We start from the raw sequence: 19,888 nt of genomic DNA, 5'->3' as shown, positions 1-19,888 counted from the left end.
GGGACTGTATAGGGGTTAAATCTGTAACCGGCTCCGGTTTCGTTATTTTAAGGGTTAAAGCTCTGAAAATTGGTGTGCAATACTTTTAATGCTTTAAGACACTGTGGTGAAATTTTGGTAAATTTTGAACAATTCCTTCATATATTTTCACATATTCAGTAATAAAGTGTGCCCTGTTTAAAATTTAAAGAGACAGTAACGGTTTTGTTTTAAAACGGTTTTTGTGCTTTATTGACAAGTTTAAGCCTGTTTAACATGTCTGTACCTTCAGATAAGCTATGTTCTATATGTATGAAAGCCAATGTGTCTCCCCCTTCAAAATTGTGTGATAATTGTGCCATAGCGTCCAAACAAGGACAGTACTGCCACAAATAATGAAATTGCCCAAGATGATTCCTCAGATGAAGGGAGTAGACATGGTTCTACATCATCTCCTTCTGTGTCTACGCCAGTTTTGCCCACGCAGGAGGCCCCTAGTACTTCTAGCGCGCCAATGCTTATTACCATGCAACAATTGACGGCTGTAATGGATAACTCCATAGCAAATATTTTATTCAAAATGCCTACATAATAGAGAAAGCACGATTGCTCTGTTTTAAACACTGAAGAGCAGGAGGGCGCTGATGATAATTGTTCTGTCATACCCTCACACCAATCTGAAGGGGCCATGAGGGAGGTTTTGTCAGATGGGGAAATTTCTGATTCAGGAAAAATTTCTCAACAGGCTGAACCTGATGTTGTGACATTTAAATTAGAACATCTCCGCGCACTGCTTAAGGAGGTGTTATCTACTCTGGATGATTGTGACAACTTGGTCATTCCAGAAAAATTATGCAAGATGGACAAGTTCCTAGAGATTCCGGTGCACCCCGACGCTTTTCCTATACCCAAGCGGGTGGCGGACATAGTGAATAAGGAGTGGGAGAAGCCCGGCATACCTTTTGTTCCCCCCCCTATATTTAAGAAATTATTTCCTATGGTCGACCCCAGAAAGGACTTATGGCAGACAGTCCCTAAGGTCGAGGGGGCAGTTTCTACTCTAAACAAGCGCACTACTATTCCTATCGAAGATAGTTGTGTTTCAAAGATCCTATGGATAAAAAATTGGAAGGTTTGCTTAAAAAGATTTTTGTACAGCAAGGTTACCTTCTACAACACCTTTCATGCATTGTTCCTGTCACTACAGCAGCGTGGTTCTGGTTCGAGGAACTAGAAAAGTCGCTCAGTAGAGAGACTCCATATGAGGAGGTTATGGACAGAGTTCACGCACTTAAGTTGGCTAACTCTTTTATTTTAGATGCCGCTTTGCAATTAGCTAGATTAGCTGCGAAAAATTCAGGGTTTGCAATTGTGGCGCGCAGAGTGCTTTGGCTAAAGTCTTGGTCAGCGGATGTATCATCCAAGACAAAATTGCTTAACATCCCCTTCAACGGTAAAACTCTCTTTGGACCAGAATTGAAAGAGATTATCTCAGACATCACTGGGGGAAAGGGCCACGCCCTCCCACAAGATAGGCCTTTCAAGGCCAAGAATAAGTCTAATTTTCGTTCCTTTCGTAATTTCAGGAACAGACCGGACTCTAATTCTGCATCCTCTAAGCAAGAGGGTAATGCTTCACAGTCCAAACCAGCCTGGAAACCGATGCAAGGCTGGAACAAGGGTAAGCAGACCAAGAAGCCTGCTACCGCTAACAAAACAGCATGAAGGAGTAGCCCCCGATCCGGGACCGGATCTAGTGGGGGGCAGACTCTCTCTCTTTGCTCAGGCTTGGGCAAAAGATGTTCAGGATCCCTGGACGCTAGAAATAGTTTCTCAGGGTTATCTTCTGGAATTCAAGGAACTACCCCCAAGAGGAAGGTTCCACATGTCTCACTTATCCTCAAACCAAATAAAGAGACAGGCGTTCTTACATTGTGTAGAAGACCTGCTAAAGATGGGAGTGATACACCCAGTTCCAATGACGGAACAAGGAATGGGATTTTACTCAAATCTGTTCGTAGTTTCCAAAAAAGAGGGAACCTTCAGACCAATTCTGGATTTAAAGATCCTAAACAAATTTCTCAGGGTACCATCGTTCAAAATGGAAACCATTCGAACGATTCTACCCACTATCCAGGAAGGTCAATTTATGACTACCGTGGATCTAAAGGATGCGTACCTACATATTCCTATCCACAAAGAACATCATCAGTTCCTAAGGTTCGCCTTTCTGGACAAACATTACCAGTTTGTGGCCCTCCCATTCGGATTAGCCACTGCTCCAAGGATTTTCACAAAGGTACTCGGGTCCCTTCTAGCGGTTCTAAGACCGAGGGGCATTGCAGTAGTACCATACTTGGACGACATTCTAATACAAGCGTCGTCCCTTTCAAAGGCAAAGGCTCATACAGACATCGTTCTGGCCTTTCTCAGATCTCACGGATGGAAGGTGAACATAGAAAAAAGTTCTCTGTCTCCGTCAACAAGAGTTCCCTTTCTGGGAACAATAATAGATTCCTTAGAAATGAGGATCTTTCTGACAGATGTCAGAAAGTCAAAACTTCTAAGCGTTTGTCAAGTTCTTCATTCTGTTCCACGTCCTTCCATAGCTCAGTGCATGGAAGTAGTAGGGTTGATGGTTGCAGCAATGGACATAGTTCCTTTTGCGCGAATTCATCTAAGACCATTACAACTGTGCATGCTGAAACAGTGGAATGGGGACTATACAGACTTGTCTCCAGTGATTCAAGTAGATCAGAAGACCAGAGATTCACTCCGTTGGTGGATATCCCTGGACCAACTATCCCAGGGAATGAGCTTCCGCAGACCAGAGTGGGTCATTGTCATGACCGACGCCAGTCTAGTGGGCTGGGGTGTGGTCTGGGAATCCCTGAAAGCTCAGGGACTTTGGTCTCGGGAAGAGTCTCTTCTCCCGATAAACATTCTGGAACTAAGAGCGATATTCAATGCTCTCAGGGCTTGGCCTCAGCTTGCAAAGGCCAGATTCATAAGATTCCAATCAGACAACATGACGACTGTTGCCTATATCAATCATCAGGGGGGAACAAGGAGTTCCCTGGCGATGAAAGAAGTAACCAAAATAATACAATGGGCGGAGAATCACTCCTGCCATCTATCTGCGATCCACATCCCAGGTGTGGAAAACTGGTAAGCGGATTATCTGAGTCGTCAGACATTCCATCCGGGGGAGTGGGAACTCCACCCGGAGATTTTTGCCCAGTTGACTCAATTATGGGGCATTCCAGACATGGATCTGATGGCGTCTCGTCAGAACTTCAAGGTTCCTTGCTACGGGTCCAGATCCAGGGATCCCAAGGCGACTCTAGTGGATGCACTAGTAGCGCCTTGGACCTTCAACCTAGCTTATGTGTTCCCACCGTTTCCTCTCATTCCCAGGCTGGTAGCCAGGATCAAACAGGAGAGGGTCTTGGTGATCTTGATAGCTCCTGCGTGGCCACGCAGGACTTGGTATGCAGACCTGGTGAATATGTCATCGGTTCCACCATGGAAGCTACCTTTGAGACAGGACCTTCTTGTTCAGGGTCCATTCGAACATCCAATTCTGGTCTCCCTCCAGCTGACGGCTTGGAGATTGAACGCTTGATTCTATCAAAGCGTGGGTTTTCAGATTCGGTGATTGATACTCTGGTTCAGGCCAGAAAACCGGTAACTAGAAAGATTTACCATAAAATATGGAAAAGATATATCTGCTGGTGTGAATCCAAGGGATTCCCTTGGAATAAGGTAAAAATTCCTAAGATTCTTTCCTTTCTGCAAGAAGGTTTGGATAAAGGATTATCTGCGAGTTCTCTAAAGGGACAGATTTCTGCTTTATCTGTCTTACTACACAAACGACTGGCAGCTATGCCAGATGTTCAAGCATTTGTTCAGGCTCTGGTTAGGATCAAGCCTGTTTACAGACCTTTGACTCCTCCCTGGAGTTTAAATCTAGTTCTTTCAGTTCTTCAAGGGGTTCCGTTTGAACCTCTACATTCCATAGATATTAAGTTGTTATCTTGGAAAGTTTTGTTTTTGGTTGCTATTTCTTCTGCTAGAAGAGTTTCAGAGTTATCTGCTCTGCAGTGTTCTCCGCCCTATCTGGTGTTCCATGCAGATAAGGTGGTTTTGCGTACTAAGCCTGGTTTTCTTCCAAAGGTTGTTTCTAACAAAAATATTAACCAGGAGATAGTTGTACCTTCTTTGTGTCCGAATCCAGTTTCAAAGAAGGAACGTTTGTTACACAATTTGGACGTAGTCCGTGCTCTAAAATTCTATTTAGAAGCTACAAAAGATTTCAGACAAACATCTTCCCTGTTTGTCGTCTATTCTGGTAAAAGGAGAGGTCAAAAGGCGACTTCTACCTCTCTTTCCTTTTGGCTTAAAAGCATCATCCGATTGGCTTACGAGACTGCCGGACGGCAGCCTCCTGAAAGAATCACAGCTCACTCCACTAGGGCTGTGGCTTCCACATGGGCCTTCAAGAACGAGGCTTCTGTTGATCAGATATGTAAGGCAGCGACTTGGTCTTCACTGCACACTTTTGCCAAATTTTACAAATTTGATACTTTTGCTTCTTCGGAGGCTATTTTTGGGAGAGAGGTTTTGCAAGCCGTGGTGCCTTCCGTTTAGGTAACCTGATTTGCTCCCTCCCTTCATCCGTGTCCTAAAGCTTTGGTATTGGTTCCCACAAGTAAGGATGACGCCGTGGACCGGACACACCAATGTTGGAGAAAACAGAATTTATGCTTACCTGATAAAATACTTTCTCCAACGGTGTGTCCGGTCCACGGCCCGCCCTGGTTTTTTAATCAGGTCTGATGAATTATTTTCTCTAACTACAGTCACCACGGTACCATATGGTTTCTCCTATATTTTTCCTCCTGTCCGTCGGTCGATTGACTGGGGTGGGCGGAGCCTAGGAGGGACTATATGGCCAGCTTTGCTGGGACTCTTTGCCATTTCCTGTTGGGGAAGAGATATTCCCACAAGTAAGGATGACGCCGTGGACCGGACACACCGTTGGAGAAAGTAATTTATCAGGTAAGCATAAATTCTGTTTTTACGCAACTTTCTAATTTACTCCTATTATCAATTTGTCTTTGTTCTCTTGCTATCTGTATTTGAAAAAGAAGGCATCTAAGCTTTTTTTTTTGGTTTAGTACTCTGGACAGCACTTTTTGATTGGTGGATGAATTCATCTACCAATCAGCAAGGACAACCCAGGTTGTTCACCAAAAATGGGCCGTCATCTAAACTTACATTCTTGCATTTCAAATAAAGATACCAAGAGAATGAAGAACATTTGATAATAGAGCATGACATTTTAAGCAACTTTCTAATTTACTCCTATCTGAATCACAAAAGAAAAAATGTGGGTTCTGTGTTCAAGCATTAATAAGCACCATCTGAACTCTTTGCGGTCTATGTATGTGTTTGCTTGATCTTTACTCGTATAACAGTAATCGCTCACTGAGCCCCAGCCTCTTACTATGTATAGCATTGTGTATGGCTTCCCTGTTATATTTTGCTCTCCCCTATAGCTTTGGTAAATTTTGTTGTGGAGCATTATTAAAGTCACACTGTGAGTCAGACATAGTTATGTGTGTTACTGCCGTGTGCTATCAAGTGGAATGTAAATCACTGAGAAAAAGTTATTCATTACCTTATTCGGATAAAATGTTTATTCAATTGGGCATCTGGTTTTGCATTCAAAACTCTTTCTTTCCTTCATGAATTCCATTAGGTCCCACTTAGCTCTGTAGTGTATTTCACTTTTTCTACTTTGTTGTTTTCTTCTAGATATGCTCCTCAGGTTCTTTTTGAGCCCTGTACTCAAGATATTGCAACATTCCTGGTGGCTTTGTTGTGCAACCAGAACTACATCCGAAACCCTTACCTTGTGGCCAAGCTTGTGGAAGTCATGTTTGTAACTAACCCAGCTATTCAGCACCGTACTCAGAAGTTTTTTGAAATGATAGAGGGACACCCTTTGTCTATAAAGCTCCTTGTGCCCTCGCTGATGAAGTTTTATACAGGTGAGAATGCCAGGCCCTTAGTTACATGTAATACACATGGGACCAAAAGGTAGATAATAATATGGCTTCAGGTTTACAGCTTTGTCTAAATGTTTTATCAAATATAGTATGAGCAGACTCGCTTCTATCTTTTTTCAAAGATTTACCCGAAACAATTAAAATTACCAGTTCCCACTTGATACCATTTTCTGTGGAGGGTTGCTAAGTGCACAAAAGGTATATACATTTAAATAAAAGTTTGCCCTTGTATTAGCAACACTTTACCTATTGATTTCTTTCATGTAATTGGCAAGAGTCCATGAGCTAGTGACGTATGGGATATACAATCCTACCAGGAGGGGCAAAGTTTCCCAAACCTCAAAATGCCTACAAATACACCCCTCACCACACCCACAATTCAGTTTTACAAACTTTGCCTCCTATGGAGGTGGTGAAGTAAGTTTGTGCTAGATTTCTAAGTTGATATGCGCTTCTCAGCTCTTTTGAAGCCCGATTCCTCTGAGTACAGCGAATGTCGGAAGGATGTGAAGGGAGTATCACCTATTGAATGCAATGGTCTCCCTAACGGGGATCTATTTCATAGGTTCTCAGTTATCGGTCGTAGAGATTCATCTCCTACCTCCCTTTTCAGATCGACGATATACTCTCATATTCCATTACCTCTACTGATAACCGTTTAAGTACTGGTTTGGCTATCTGCTATATGTGGATGGGTGTCTTTTGGTAAGTATGTTTTATTTACTTAAGACACTCTCAGCTATGGTTTGGCACTTTATATATAAAGTTCTAAATATATGTATGTACTTATATTTGCCATGATTCAGGTTTTCAGTATATTTCCTTTTTTGCAGACTGTCCGTTTCATATCTGGGAAATGCATTATAAAAACTTTTAAAAAAAAATCTTACCTGAGGTTTTCTAAATTGCAGGCTGTATTAGGCTTGCGAGAGCGCAAAATGATATAATTTATTGCGTCATTCTTGGCGCTAGACTTTTTTGGCGCGAAAATTACGTTTGTTGACGCAAATTCGTCATTTCCAGCGTCTTAGTTTGCGCCGAGTCTTTCACGAGGTTGCGTCATATATGACACGAGTTTCGTTCCAGACATTTTTGGCGCCAAAAAATGTTTTTCAGTTTGTGGTGCGTCATACTTTGCGCCAAACATTTTTTCATTATTTAAGACCTCATTCCTTTTGCCTCTGGTCTTTTTTTCTATGCCAGAGGCCTATTCTATTTGCATTTTTTCCCATTCCTGAAACTGTCATATAAGGAAATTGATCATTTTGCTTTATATGTTGTTTTTTCTTTTACATACTGCAAGATGTCTCAATCTGATCCTGTCTCAGAATCTACTACTGGAATCCTGCTGCCTGATATCGGTACTACCAAAGCTAAGTACATTTGTTGTAAACTTGTGGTTTGTAATAGTTGTCATGATAAACTTTTACATGCAGAAAATGTATCCATAAGTAGTAGTTCATTACCTGTTGCTGTTCCCTCAACATATAATGCACAAGATATACCTGTAAATTTAAAAGAATTTATTTCTGATTCTATTCAGAAGGCTTTGTCTGCCATTCCGCCTTCTAATAAACGTAAAAGGTCTTTTAAAACTTCTCATAGAGTTGATGAAATTTCAAATGACCGACAACATACTGATTTATCTATCTCTGATGAGGATCTATCTGATTCAGAAGATCCCTGCCTCAGATATTGACACTAACAAATCCTCTTATTTATTTAAAATAGAGTATATTTGTTCTTTATTAAAAGAAGTGTTGATTACATTAGATATGGAGAAGACTAGTCCTCTTGATATTAAAACTAGTAAACGTTTAAATTCTGTTTATAAACCTCCTGTAGTTATTCCCGAGGTTTTTTCCAGTTCCTGATGCTATTTCAAATATGATTTCAAAGGAATGGTATAGACTGGGTACCTCTTTTATTCCTCCTTCAAGGTTTAAAAAATTGCTTCCTTTGCCAACTGATAGATTGGAGTTTTGGGAAAAGATTGATGGGGCAATTTCTACTTTTGCTAAGGGTACTACTATTCCTACGGAAGATAGTACTTTTTCTTGTTAAGTGTATCCAGTCCACGGATCATCCATTACTTATGGGATATTCTCATTCCCAACAGGAAGTTGCAAGAGGATCACCCACAGCAGAGCTGCTATATAGCTCCTCCCCTAACTGTCATATCCAGTCATTCTCTTGCAAGCCTCAACCAAGATGGAGGTCGTAAGAGGAGTGTGGTGTTTTATACTTAGTTTATTCTTCAATCAAAAGTTTGTTATTTTTAAATGGTGCCGGAGTGTACTGTTTATCTCAGGCAGTATTTAGAAGAAGAATCTGCCTGCGTTTTCTATGATCTTAGCAGAAGTAACTAAGATCCATGACTGTTCTCACATATTCTGAGGAGTGAGGTAACTTCAGAGAGGGAATGGCGTGCAGGTTTTCCTGCAATAAGGTATGTGCAGTTAATATTTCTTTCATGTAATTAGCAAGAGTCCATGAGCTATTGACGTATGGGATATACATTCCTACCAGGAGGGGCAAAGTTTCCCAAACCTCAAATGCCTATAAATACACCCCTCACCACACCCACAAATCAGTTTTACAAACTTTGCCTCCTATGGAGGTGGTGAAGTAAGTTTGTGCTATAGAAGTTTTAACAGCATTGGATTCAATTCCCTTTGCTCATTTTCAATGGAAAGATCCTTTCCAGCTTTTTATGAGTGTTGTTTCTAGATTTCCAATCAACATTTTGGAACTCCGTGCAATTTTCAGAGCTCTTCAGTCGTGGCCTCTTCTAAAGAGAGAGTCGTTCATTTGTTTACAGACGGACAATGTCACAAATGTGGCATATGTCAATCATCAAGAGGGACTCACAGTCCTCTGGCTATAAAGGAAGTATCTCGAATACTTGTATGGGCGAAATCCAGCTCCTGTCTAATTTCTGTGGTTCATATCCCAGGTATAGATAATTGGGAAGCGGATTATCTCAGTCGCCAAATGCTACATCCGGGCGAATGGTCTCTTCACCCAGAGGTATTTCTTCAGATTGTTCAAATATGGGGACTTCCAGAAATAGATCTGATGGCTTCTCATCTAAACAAGAAGCTTCCCAGGTATCTGTCCAGATCCAGGGATCCTCAGGCGGAAGCAGTGGATGCATTGTCACTTCCTTGGAAATATCATCCTGCTATATCTTTCCGCCTCTAGTTCTTCTTTCAAGAGTGATTTCCAAAATTCTAAAGGAGCGTTTGTTTATTCTGCTGGTGGCTCCAGCATGGCCTCACAGGTTTTGGTATGCGGATCTTGTCCGGATGGCTCCTTGCCATCCGTGGACTCTTCCGTTAAGTCCAGACCTTCTATCACAAGGTCCTTTTTTTCCATCAGGATCTCAAATCCTTAAATTGAAGGTATGGAGATTGAACGCTTGATTCTCAGTCATAGAGGTTTCTCTGACTCCGTAATTAATACTATGTTGCAGGCTCGTAAATCTGTATCTAGGATGATATATTATCGAGTCTGGAAGACTTGCATTTTTTGGTGTTTTTCTCATCTTTTTTCTTGGCATTCTTTTAGAATTCCTAGAATTTTACAGTTTCTTCAGGATGGTTTGGATAAGTTTTGTCTGCAAGTTCCTTTAAAGGACAAATCTTTGCTCTTTCTGTTCTTTTTCACAGAAAGATTGCTAGTTTTCCTGATTTTTATTGTTTTGTACAAGCTTTGGTTCGTATAAAACTTGTTATTAAGCCAATCTCTCCTCCTTGGAGTTTGAATTTGGTTCTGGGGGCTCTTCAAGCTCCTCCGTTTGAACCTATGCATTCTCTGGACATTAAATTACTTTCTTGGAAAGTTTTGTTTCTTTTGGCCATCTCTTCTGCTAGAAGAGTTTCTGAATTATCTGCTCTTTCTTGTGAGTCTCCTTTTCTGATTTTTCATCAGGATAAGGCGGTGTTGCGAACTTCTTTTAAATTTTTACCTAAGGTTGTGAATTCTAACAACATTAGTAGAGAAATTGTAGTTCCTTCATTATGTCCTAATCCTAAGAATTCTAAGGAGAGATCATTGCATTCTTTGGATGTAGTTAGAGCTTTGAAATATTATGTTGAAGCTACTAAGAATTTCCGAAAGACTTCTAGTCTTTTTGTTATCTTTTCCAGTTCTAGGAAAGGTCAGAAAACCTCTGCCATTTCTTTGGCATCTTGGTTGAAATCTTTAATTCATCATGCTTATGTCGAGTCGGGTAAAACTCTGCCTCAAAGGATTACAGCTCATTCTACTAGGTCAGTTTCTACTTCCTGGGCGTTTAGGAATGAAGCTTCGGTTTATCAGATTTGCAAAGCAGCAACTTGATCTTCTTTGCATATTTTTACTAAATTCTACCATTTTGATGTGTTTTCTTCTTCTGAAGCAGTTTTTGGTAGAAAAGTACTTCAGGCAGCTGTTTCAGTTTGATTCTTCTGCTTATAATTTCAGTTTTTTTCATTATAAAATTTAAACTTTATTTTGGTAGTGGATTATTTTCAGCGGAATTGGCTGTCTTTATTTTATCCCTCCCTCTCTAGTGACTCTTGCGTGGAAGATCCACATCTTGGGTAGTCATTATCCCATACGTCACTAGCTCATGGACTCTTGCTAATTACATGAAAGAAAACATAATTTATGTAAGAACTTACCTGATAAATTCATTTCTTTCATATTAGCAAGAGTCCATGAGGCCCACCCTTTTTGTGGTGGTTATGATTTTTTTGTATAAAGCACAATTATTCCAATTCCTTATTTTTTATGCTTTCGCACTTTTGTCTTATCACCCCACTTCTTGGCTATTCGTTAAACTGATTTGTGGGTATGGTGAGGGGTGTATTTATAGGCATTTGAGGTTTGGGAAACTTTGCCCCTCCTGGTAGTAATGTATATCCCATACGTCACTAGCTCATGGACTCTTGCTAATATGAAAGAAATGAATTTATCAGGTAAGTTCTTACATAAATTATGTTTTTTCTAGGGATGGAATTTGCTAGAAAATGCTGCTGATACCGAACTAATGTAAGTAAAGCCTTAAATGCAGTGATAGCGACTGGATCAGGCTTATTAATAGAGATACATACTCTTATAAAAATGTAATATAAAACGTTTGCTGGCTTGTTTAATCGTTTTTATATGTATTTGGTGATAAAACGTATTGGGGCCTAGTTTTTTTTCCACATGGCTGGCTTGAATTTGGCCTAGAAACAGTTTCCTTAGGCTTTCCACTGTTGTAATATGAGTGGGAGGGGCCTATTTTGCCGTTTTTTTGCACAGAAAAAATTACAGACACAGACATCCAGCTTCTTCCTGCATGATCCAGTACATCTCTGGAGGGCTCAAAAGGCTTCAAAGTCGTTTTTGAGGGAGGTAAAAAGCCACAGTAGAGCTGTGGCAGTTGTTGTGACTGTTTGAAAAAAAAAAGAAAAAAAAAAAGTTTTTGTCTTTTATTATTTTTTGGGTATTAAGGGGTTAATCATCCATTTGCAAGTGGGTGCAATGCTCTGCTAACTTGTTACATACACTGTAAAAATGTTGTTAGTGTAACTGCCTTTTTTCACTGTTATTTCAAATTTTGACAATTTGTGTTTCTTAAAGGTGCAGTAACGTTTTTTATATTGCTTGTAAACTTGTTTAAAGTGTTTTCCAAGCTTGCTAGTCTCATTGCTAGTCTGTTTAAACATGTCTGACACAGAGGAAACTACTTGTTCATTATGTTTGAAAGCCATGGTGGAGCCCCATAGGAGAATGTGTACTAAATGTATTGATTTCACCTTAAACAGTAAAGATCAGTCTTTATCTATAAAAGAAATATCACCAGAAGATTCTGACGAGGGGGAAGATATGACGACTAACTCTCCCCACGTGTCAGACCCTTCGCCTCCCGCTCAGGGGATGCATGCTAATATGGCGCCAATTACATCAGGGACGCCCATAGCGATTACCTTGCAGGATATGGCTGCAATCATGAATAATACCCTGTCAGAGGTATTATCCAGGTTGCCTGAATTAAGAGGCAAGCGCGATTGCTCTGGGGTTAGGAGAAATACAGAGCGCGCAGATGCTGTAAGGGCCATGTCTGATACTGCGTCACAATATGCAGATCATGAGGACGGAGAGCTTCAGTCTGTGGGTGACATCTCTGATTCGGGAATCCTGATTCAGAGATTTCTAATTTTAAATTTAAGCTTGAGAACCTCCGTGTGTTGCTTGGGGAGGTATTAGCTGCTCTGAATGACTGTAACACAGTTACAGTACCAGAGAAATTGTGTAGGCTGGATAAATACTATGCGGTACCGGTGTGTACTGATGTTTTTCCTATACCTAAAAGGCTTACAGAAATTATTAGCAAGGAGTGGGATAGACCGGGTGTGCCTTTTTCCCCACCTCCTATATTTAGAAAAATGTTTCTAATAGACGCCACTACACGGGACTTATGGCAGACGGTCCCTAAGGTGGAGGGAGCAGTTTCTACTTTAGCAAAGCGTACTACTATCCCGGTTGAGGACAGTTGTGCTTTTTCAGATCCAATGGATAAAAAAATTGGAGGGTTACCTTAAGAAAATGTTTATTCAACAAGGTTTTATTTTACAGCCCCTTGCATGCATTGCGCCTGTCACGGCCGCGGCGGCATTATGGTTTGAGGCCCTGGAAGAGGCCATCCATACAGCTCCATTGACTGAAATTATTGACAAGCTTAGAACACTTAAGCTAGCTAACTCATTTGTTTCTGATGCCATTGTTCATTTGACTAAACTAACGGCTAAGAATTCCGGATTCGCCATCCAAGCGCGTAGGGCGCTATGGCTTAAATCCTGGTCAGCTGACGTGACTTCGAAGTCTAAATTACTCAACATTCCTTTCAAGGGGCAGACCTTATTCGGACCTGGTTTGAAGGAAATTATTGCTGACATTACTGGAGGTAAGGGTCACACCCTTCCTCAGGACAGGGCCAAAGCAAAGGCCAAACAGTCTAATTTTCGTGCCTTTCGAAATTTCAAGGCAGGTGCAGCATCAACTTCCTCCGCTTCAAAACAAGAGGGAACGTTTGCTCAATCTAAGCAGGCCTGGAAACCTAACCAGTCCTGGAACAAAGGCAAGCAGGCCAGAAAGCCTGCTGCTGCCTCTAAGACAGCATGAAGGAACGGCCCCCTATCCGGCGACGGATCTAGTAGGGGGCAGACTTTCTCTCTTCGCCCAGGCGTGGGCAAGAGATGTTCAGGATCCCTGGGCGTTGGAGATCATATCTCAGGGATATCTTCTGGACTTAAAAGCTTCCCCTCCACAAGGGAGATTTCATCTTTCAAGGCTATCTGCAAATCAGATAAAGAAAGAGGCATTGCTGTGTGCAAGACCTCCTAGTTATGGGAGTGTTCCATCCAGTTCCGCGGACGGAACAAGGACAGGGTTTTTATTTGAATCTGTTTGTGGTTCCCAAAAAAGAGGGAACCTTCAGACCAATTTTGGATCTAAAGATCTTAAACAAATTCCTCAGAGTTCCATCTTTCAAAATGGAAACTATTCGGACCATCCTACCCATGATCCAAGAAGGTCAGTACATGACCACAGTGGACTTAAAGGATGCCTACCTTCACATACCGATTCACAAAGATCATCATCGGTTTCTAAGGTTTGCCTTTCTAGACAGGCATTACCAATTTGTAGCTCTTCCCTTCGGGTTGGCTACAGCCCCGAGAATCTTTACAAAGGTTCTGGGCTCACTTCTGGCGGTGGCTCCGTGTCTAGACGACATCCTGATACAGGCGTCAAGCTTTCAAGTTGCCAAGTCTCATACAGAGATAGTTCTGGCATTTCTGAGGTCGCACGGGTGGAAAGTGAACGAGGAAAAGAGTTCTCTATCCCCACTCACAAGAGTCTCCTTCTTAGGGACTCTTATAGATTCTGTAGAAATGAAAATTTACCTGACGGAGTCCAGGCTATCAAAACTTCTAAATGCTTGCCGTGTTCCTCACTCCATTCCACGCCCTTCGGTAGCTCAGTGTATGGAGGTAATCGGCTTAATGGTAGCGGCAATGGACATAGTGCCATTTGCGCGCCTTCATCTCAGACTGCTGCAATTATGCATGCTGAGTCAGTGGAATGGGGATTACTCAGATTTGTCCCCTCTGCTAAATCTGGATCAAGAGACCAGAGATTCTCTTCTCTGGTGGTTGTCTCGGGTACACCTGTCCAAGGGTATGACCTTTCGCAGGCCAGATTGGACAATTGTAACAACAATTGCCAGCCTTCTAGGTTGGGGTGCAGTCTGGAATTCCCTGAAGGCACAGGGATCGCGGACTCAGGAGGAGAAACTCCTTCCAATAAATATTCTGGAGTTAAGATCGATATTCAATGCTCTTCTGGCTTGGCCTCAGTTAGCAACACTGAGGTTCATCAGATTTCAGTCGGACAACATCACGACTGTGGCTTACATCAACCATTAAGGGGGAACCAGGAGTTCCCTAGCGATGTTAGAAGTCTCAAATATAATTTGCTGGGCAGAGTACCACTCTTGCCACCTGTCGGCAATCCATATCCCAGGCGTGGAGAACTGGGAGGCGGATTTTCTAAGTCGTCAGACTTTCCATCCGGGGGAGTGGGAACTCCATCCGGAGGTGTTTGCTCAGTTGATTCATCGTTGGGGCAAACCAGAGTTGGATCTCATGACGTCTCGCCAGAACGCCAAGCTTCCTTGTTACGGATCCAGGTCCAGGGACCCAGACGCGACGCTGATAGATGCTCTAGCAGCGCCTTGGTTCTTCAACCTGGCCTATGTGTTTCCACCGTTTCTTCTGCTCCCTCGACTGATTGCCAAAATCAAACAGGAGAGAGCATCAGTGATTCTGATAGCACCTGCGTGGCCACGCAGGACTTGGTATGCAGACCTAGTGGACATGTCATCCTTTCCACCATGGACTCTGCCTCTAAGACAGGACCTTCTAATACAAGGTCCTTTCAATCATCCAAATCTAATTTCTCTGAGACTGACTGCATGGAGATTGAACGCTTGATTCTATCAAAGCGTGGCTTCTCCGAGTCAGTCATTGATACTTTAATACAGGCACGAAAGCCTGTTACCAGGAAAATCTACCACAAAATATGGAGTAAATATCTTTATTGGTGTGAATCCAAGAATTGCTCATGGAGTAAGGTTAGGATTCCTAGAATATTGTCTTTTCTCCAAGAGGGCTTGGACAAAGGATTATCAGCTAGTTCCTTAAAGGGACAGATTTCTGCTCTGTCTATTCTTTTGCACAAGCGTCTGGCAGAGGTTCCAGACGTCCAGGCATTTTGCCAGGCTTTGGTTAGAATAAAGCCTGTGTTTAAACCTGTTGCTCCCCCGTGGAGCTTAAACTTGGTTCTTAAAGTTCTTCAAGGAGTTCTGTTGGAACCCCTTCATTCCATTGATATTAAACTTTTATCTTTGAAAGTTCTGTTTTTGATGGCTATTTCCTCGGCTCGGAGAGTCTCTGAGCTATCTGCCTTACAATGTGATTCTCCTTATCTGATTTTTCATGCAGATAAGGTAGTCCTGCGTACCAAACCTGGGTTTTTACCTAAGGTGGTTTCTAACAAGAATATCAATCAAGAGATTGTTGTTCCATCATTGTGTCCTAATCCTTCTTCAAAGAAGGAACGTCTTTTACATAATCTGGACGTAGTCCGTGCCTTGAAGTTTTACTTACAAGCTACTAAAGATTTTCGTCAAACATCTACCCTGTTTGTCGTTTACTCTGGACAGAGGAGAGGTCAAAAAGCTTCGGCAACCTCTCTTTCCTTTTGGCTTCAGAGCATAATACGCCTAGCCTATGAGCTGCTGGACAGCAGCCCCCTGAAAGGATTACAGCTCATTCTACTAGAGCTGTGGCTTCCACCTGGGCCTTTAAAAATGAGGCCTCTGTTGAACAGATTTGCAAGGCCGCGACTTGGTCTTCGCTTCACACTTTTTCCAAATTTTACAAATTTGATACTTTTGCTTCTTCGGAGGCTGTTTTTGGGAGAAAGGTTCTTCAGGCAGTGGTTCCTTCCGCTTAATCCTGCCTTGTCCCTCCCATCATCCGTGTACTTTAGCTTTGGTATTGGTATCCCATAAGTAATGGATGATCCGTGGACTGGATACACTTAACAAGAGAAAACATAATTTATGCTTACCTGATACATTTATTTCTCTTGTAGTGTATCCAGTCCACGGCCCGCCCTGTCCTTTTAAGGCAGGTCTAAATTTTAATTAAACTACAGTCACCACTGCACCCTATGGTTTCTCCTTTCTCTGTTTGTTTTCGGTCGAATGACTGGATATGACAGTTAGGGGAGGAGCTATATATTAGCTCTGCTGTGGGTGATCCTCTTGCAACTTCCTGTTGGGAAGGAGAATATCCCATAAGTAATGGATGATCCGTGGACTGGATACACTACAAGAGAAATAAATTTATCAGGCAAGCATAAATTATGTTTCTTTTAAAGATCCTTTAGATAGGAAACTTGAATCTTATCTAAGGAAGGCTTATTTATGTTCAGGTCATCTTCTTAGGCCTGCTATTTCTTTGGCTGATGTTGCAGCTGCTTCAACTTTTTGGTTGGAAACTTTAGCGCAACAAGTATCAGATCATAATGTGTATAGCATTGTTAAATTAATTCAACATGCTAATAATTTCATTTGTGATGCCATTTTTAATATAATCAAAATTGATGTTAGATATATGTATTTAGCTATTTTAGCTAGAAGAGCTTTATGGCTTAAATCTTGGAATGCTGATATGACTTCTAAATCGACATTGCTATCTCTTTCTTTCCAATGTAATAAATTATTTGGTTCTCAGTTGGATTCAATAATTTCAACTGTCACTGGAGGGGAAAGGGAGCTTTTTTGCCTCAGGATAAAAAGTCTAAGGGTAAATTTAAAGCTTCTAACCGTTTTCGTTCCTTTCGACTTAATAAGGAATAGAAAGCTAATCCTTCCCCTAAAGAATCTGTTTCTAATTGGAAGCCTTCCTCTATCTGGAATAAATCTAAGCCATTTAAGAGATCTAAACCAGCCCCCAAGTCCGCATGAAGGTGCGGCCCTCATTCCAGCTCAGCTGGTAGGGGGCAGATTAAAATTTTTCACAGATGTTTGGATCAATTCAGTCCAAAATCATTGGGTTCAGAGCATTGTCTCTTAGGGGTACAGAATAGGTTTCAGAGTAAGACTGCCTGTGAGAAGATTTTTTCTCTCTCGCATTCCAGTGAACCCAGAGAAAGCTCAGGCTTTCCTGAAGTGTGTTTCAGACCTGGAGTTATCTGAGGTAATCATGCCGGTTTCTTTTCAGGAACAGGGTCTGGGGTTTTATTCAAATCTATTCATTGTTCCAAAGAAAGAAAATTCATTCACACCAGTTCTAGATCTAAAAATCTTGAATCGTTATGTAAGGGTACCAACATTCAAAATGGTAACTATAAGGACTATTCTGCCTTTTGTTCAGCAAGGGCATTATATGTCCACAGTAGACATAAAGGATGCATATCTTAATATTCCGATTCATCCAGATCACTATCAGTTCCTGAGATTCTCTTTTCAAGACAAGCATTACCAATTTGTTGCTCTTCCTTTTGGCCTAGCAACAGCTCCAAGAATCTTTTCAAAGGTTCTCGGTGCCGTACTCTCTGTAATCAGAGAGCGGGTATTGCAGTGTTTCCTTATTTGGATGACATCTTGGTACTAGCTCAGTCTTTACGTTCTGCAGAATCTCACACAAATCAACTAGTGTTATTTCTTCAAAGACATGGTTGGAGGATCAATTTACCAAAAAGTTCTTCGATTCCTCAGACAAGGGTCACCTTTTTAGGTTTCTAGATAGATTCAGTGTCCATGACTTTGTCTCTAACAGACAAGAGACGTTTGAAATTGGTTGCTGCCTGACGCGATCCCCTTTGCTCGTTTTCACATGAGACCTCTTCAGCTTTGTATGCTGAACCAATGGTGCAGGGATTATACAAGGATATCACAACTAATATCCTTAAATCCCAATGTTCGACCTTCTCTGACTTGGTGGTTAGATCACCATCGTATAGTTCAAGGGGCCTCTTTTGTTCGTCCAACCTGGACTGTGATCACATGTTTGGGGATCTCTGACAGCACAAGGGGTTTGGAAATCTCAAGAGGCGAGATTACCAATCAATATTTTGGAACTCCGTGCGATTCTCAGAGCTCTTCAGTTTTGGCCTCTATTCAAGAGAGAACCGTTCATTTGTTTCCAGACAGACAATGTCACAACTCTGGCGTATGTCAATCATCAGGGTGGGACTCACAGTCCTGGGGCTATGAAAGAAGTATCCCGGATACTTGTTTTGGTGGAATCCAGCTCCTGTCTAATTTCTGCGGTCCATATCCCAGGTATAGACAATTAGGAAGCGGATTATCTCAGTTTAAAACTTTACATCCGGGAGAGTGGTCTCTTCACCCAGATGTGTTTTCTCAAATTGTTCAGATGTGGGGGCTTCCAGAAATAGATCTGATGGCATCTTATCTAAACAAGAAACTTCCCAGGTACCTGTCCAGGTCCAGGGATCCTCAGGCGGAAGCAGTGGATGCATTGACACTTCCTTTGGGGTTATCAACCTGCTTATATTTTTCCGCCTCTAGTTCTTCTTCCAAGAGTGATCTCCAAAATCATCATGGAGCAATCGTTTGTGCTGCTGGTGGCTCCAGCATGGTCTCACAGGTTTTGGTATGCGGATCTTGTTCGGATGTCCAGTTGCCAACCTTGGCCACTTCCATTAAGGCCAGACCTTCTATCGCAAGGTCCGTTTTTCTATCAGGATCTCAAATCATTAAATTTGAAGGTATGGAAATTGAACACCTAGTGCTTAGTCATAGAGGTTTCTCTGACTCAGTGATTAATACTATGTTACAGGCTCGTAAATCTGTTTCTAGAAAGATTTATTATCGAGTTTGGAAGACATACATTTCCTGGTGTTCTTCTTGCCATTTTTTTAGACTTCCTAGAATTTTACAGTTTCTTCAGGATGGTTTAGATAAAGGTTTGTCTGCAAGTTCATTGAAAGGAAAAATCTCTGCTCTTTCTGTTTTATTCCACAGAAAGATTGCTAAACTCCCTGATATTCACTGTTTTGTTCAGGCTCTGGTTCGTATCAAGCCTGTTCTTAAATCTATCTCTCCTCCTTGGAGTCTTAATTTGGCTTTGAAGGCTTTACTGGCTCCTCCGTTTGAGCCTATGCATTCTTTCTACATTAAATTGCTTTCCTGGAAAGTGTTGTTCCTTTTGGCCATCTCTTCTGCTAGAAGAGTTTCTGAATTATCTGCTCTTTCTTGTGAATCTCCTTTTCTGATTTTTCACCAGGATAAGGCAGTTTTGCGGACTTCATTTAAATTCTTACCTAAAGTTGTGAATTCTAACAACATTTGTAGAAAAATTGTTGTCCCTTCTTTGTGTCCTAATCCTAAGATTGCTTTGGAGAGATCTTTACATTCTTTGGATGTGGTGAGAGCTCTGAAATATCATGTTGAAGCTACTAAAGATTTCAGGAAGACTTCTAGTCTATTTGTTATCTTTTCTGGTTCCAGGAAAGGTCAGAAGGCTTCTGCCATATCTTTGGCATCTTGGTTAAAGCTTTTGATTCTTCAAGCTTATTTGGAGTCGGGTAAATCCCCGCCTCAGAGAATTACAGCTCATTCTACTAGGTCAGTTTCCACTTCCTGGGCTTTTAAGAATGAAGCTTCAATTGTTCAGATTTGCAAAGCAGCAACTTGGTCTTCTTTGCATACATTTACTAAATTCTACCATTTTGATATTTTTGCTTCTTCGGAAGCAGTTTTTGGT

At 41.5% G+C, this 19,888-nt stretch overlaps 1 protein-coding gene across 1 annotated transcript in view; it reads left to right on the top strand.

Annotated features, from left to right (window-relative positions):
* Nucleotides 1-19,888, top strand: part of LOC128643806 (ubiquitin conjugation factor E4 B) — a gene marked incomplete at both ends in the record, with an annotated part of 107,858 nt that overhangs the window by 74,497 nt on the left and 13,473 nt on the right. Inside the window, one exon of the mRNA XM_053696629.1 lies at nt 5,800-6,035. Within this exon, the coding sequence (XP_053552604.1) occupies nt 5,800-6,035 (236 nt within the window). The remainder of the gene's footprint in view (nt 1-5,799; nt 6,036-19,888) is intronic.

The sequence above is a fragment of the Bombina bombina genome, unplaced genomic scaffold, assembly GCF_027579735.1.
Source record: "Bombina bombina isolate aBomBom1 unplaced genomic scaffold, aBomBom1.pri scaffold_713, whole genome shotgun sequence".
NCBI lineage: Eukaryota > Metazoa > Chordata > Amphibia > Anura > Bombinatoridae > Bombina > Bombina bombina.
The sequence above is the reverse complement of the archived record's forward strand: the minus strand, read 5'-3'. Positions and strand labels throughout refer to the sequence as shown.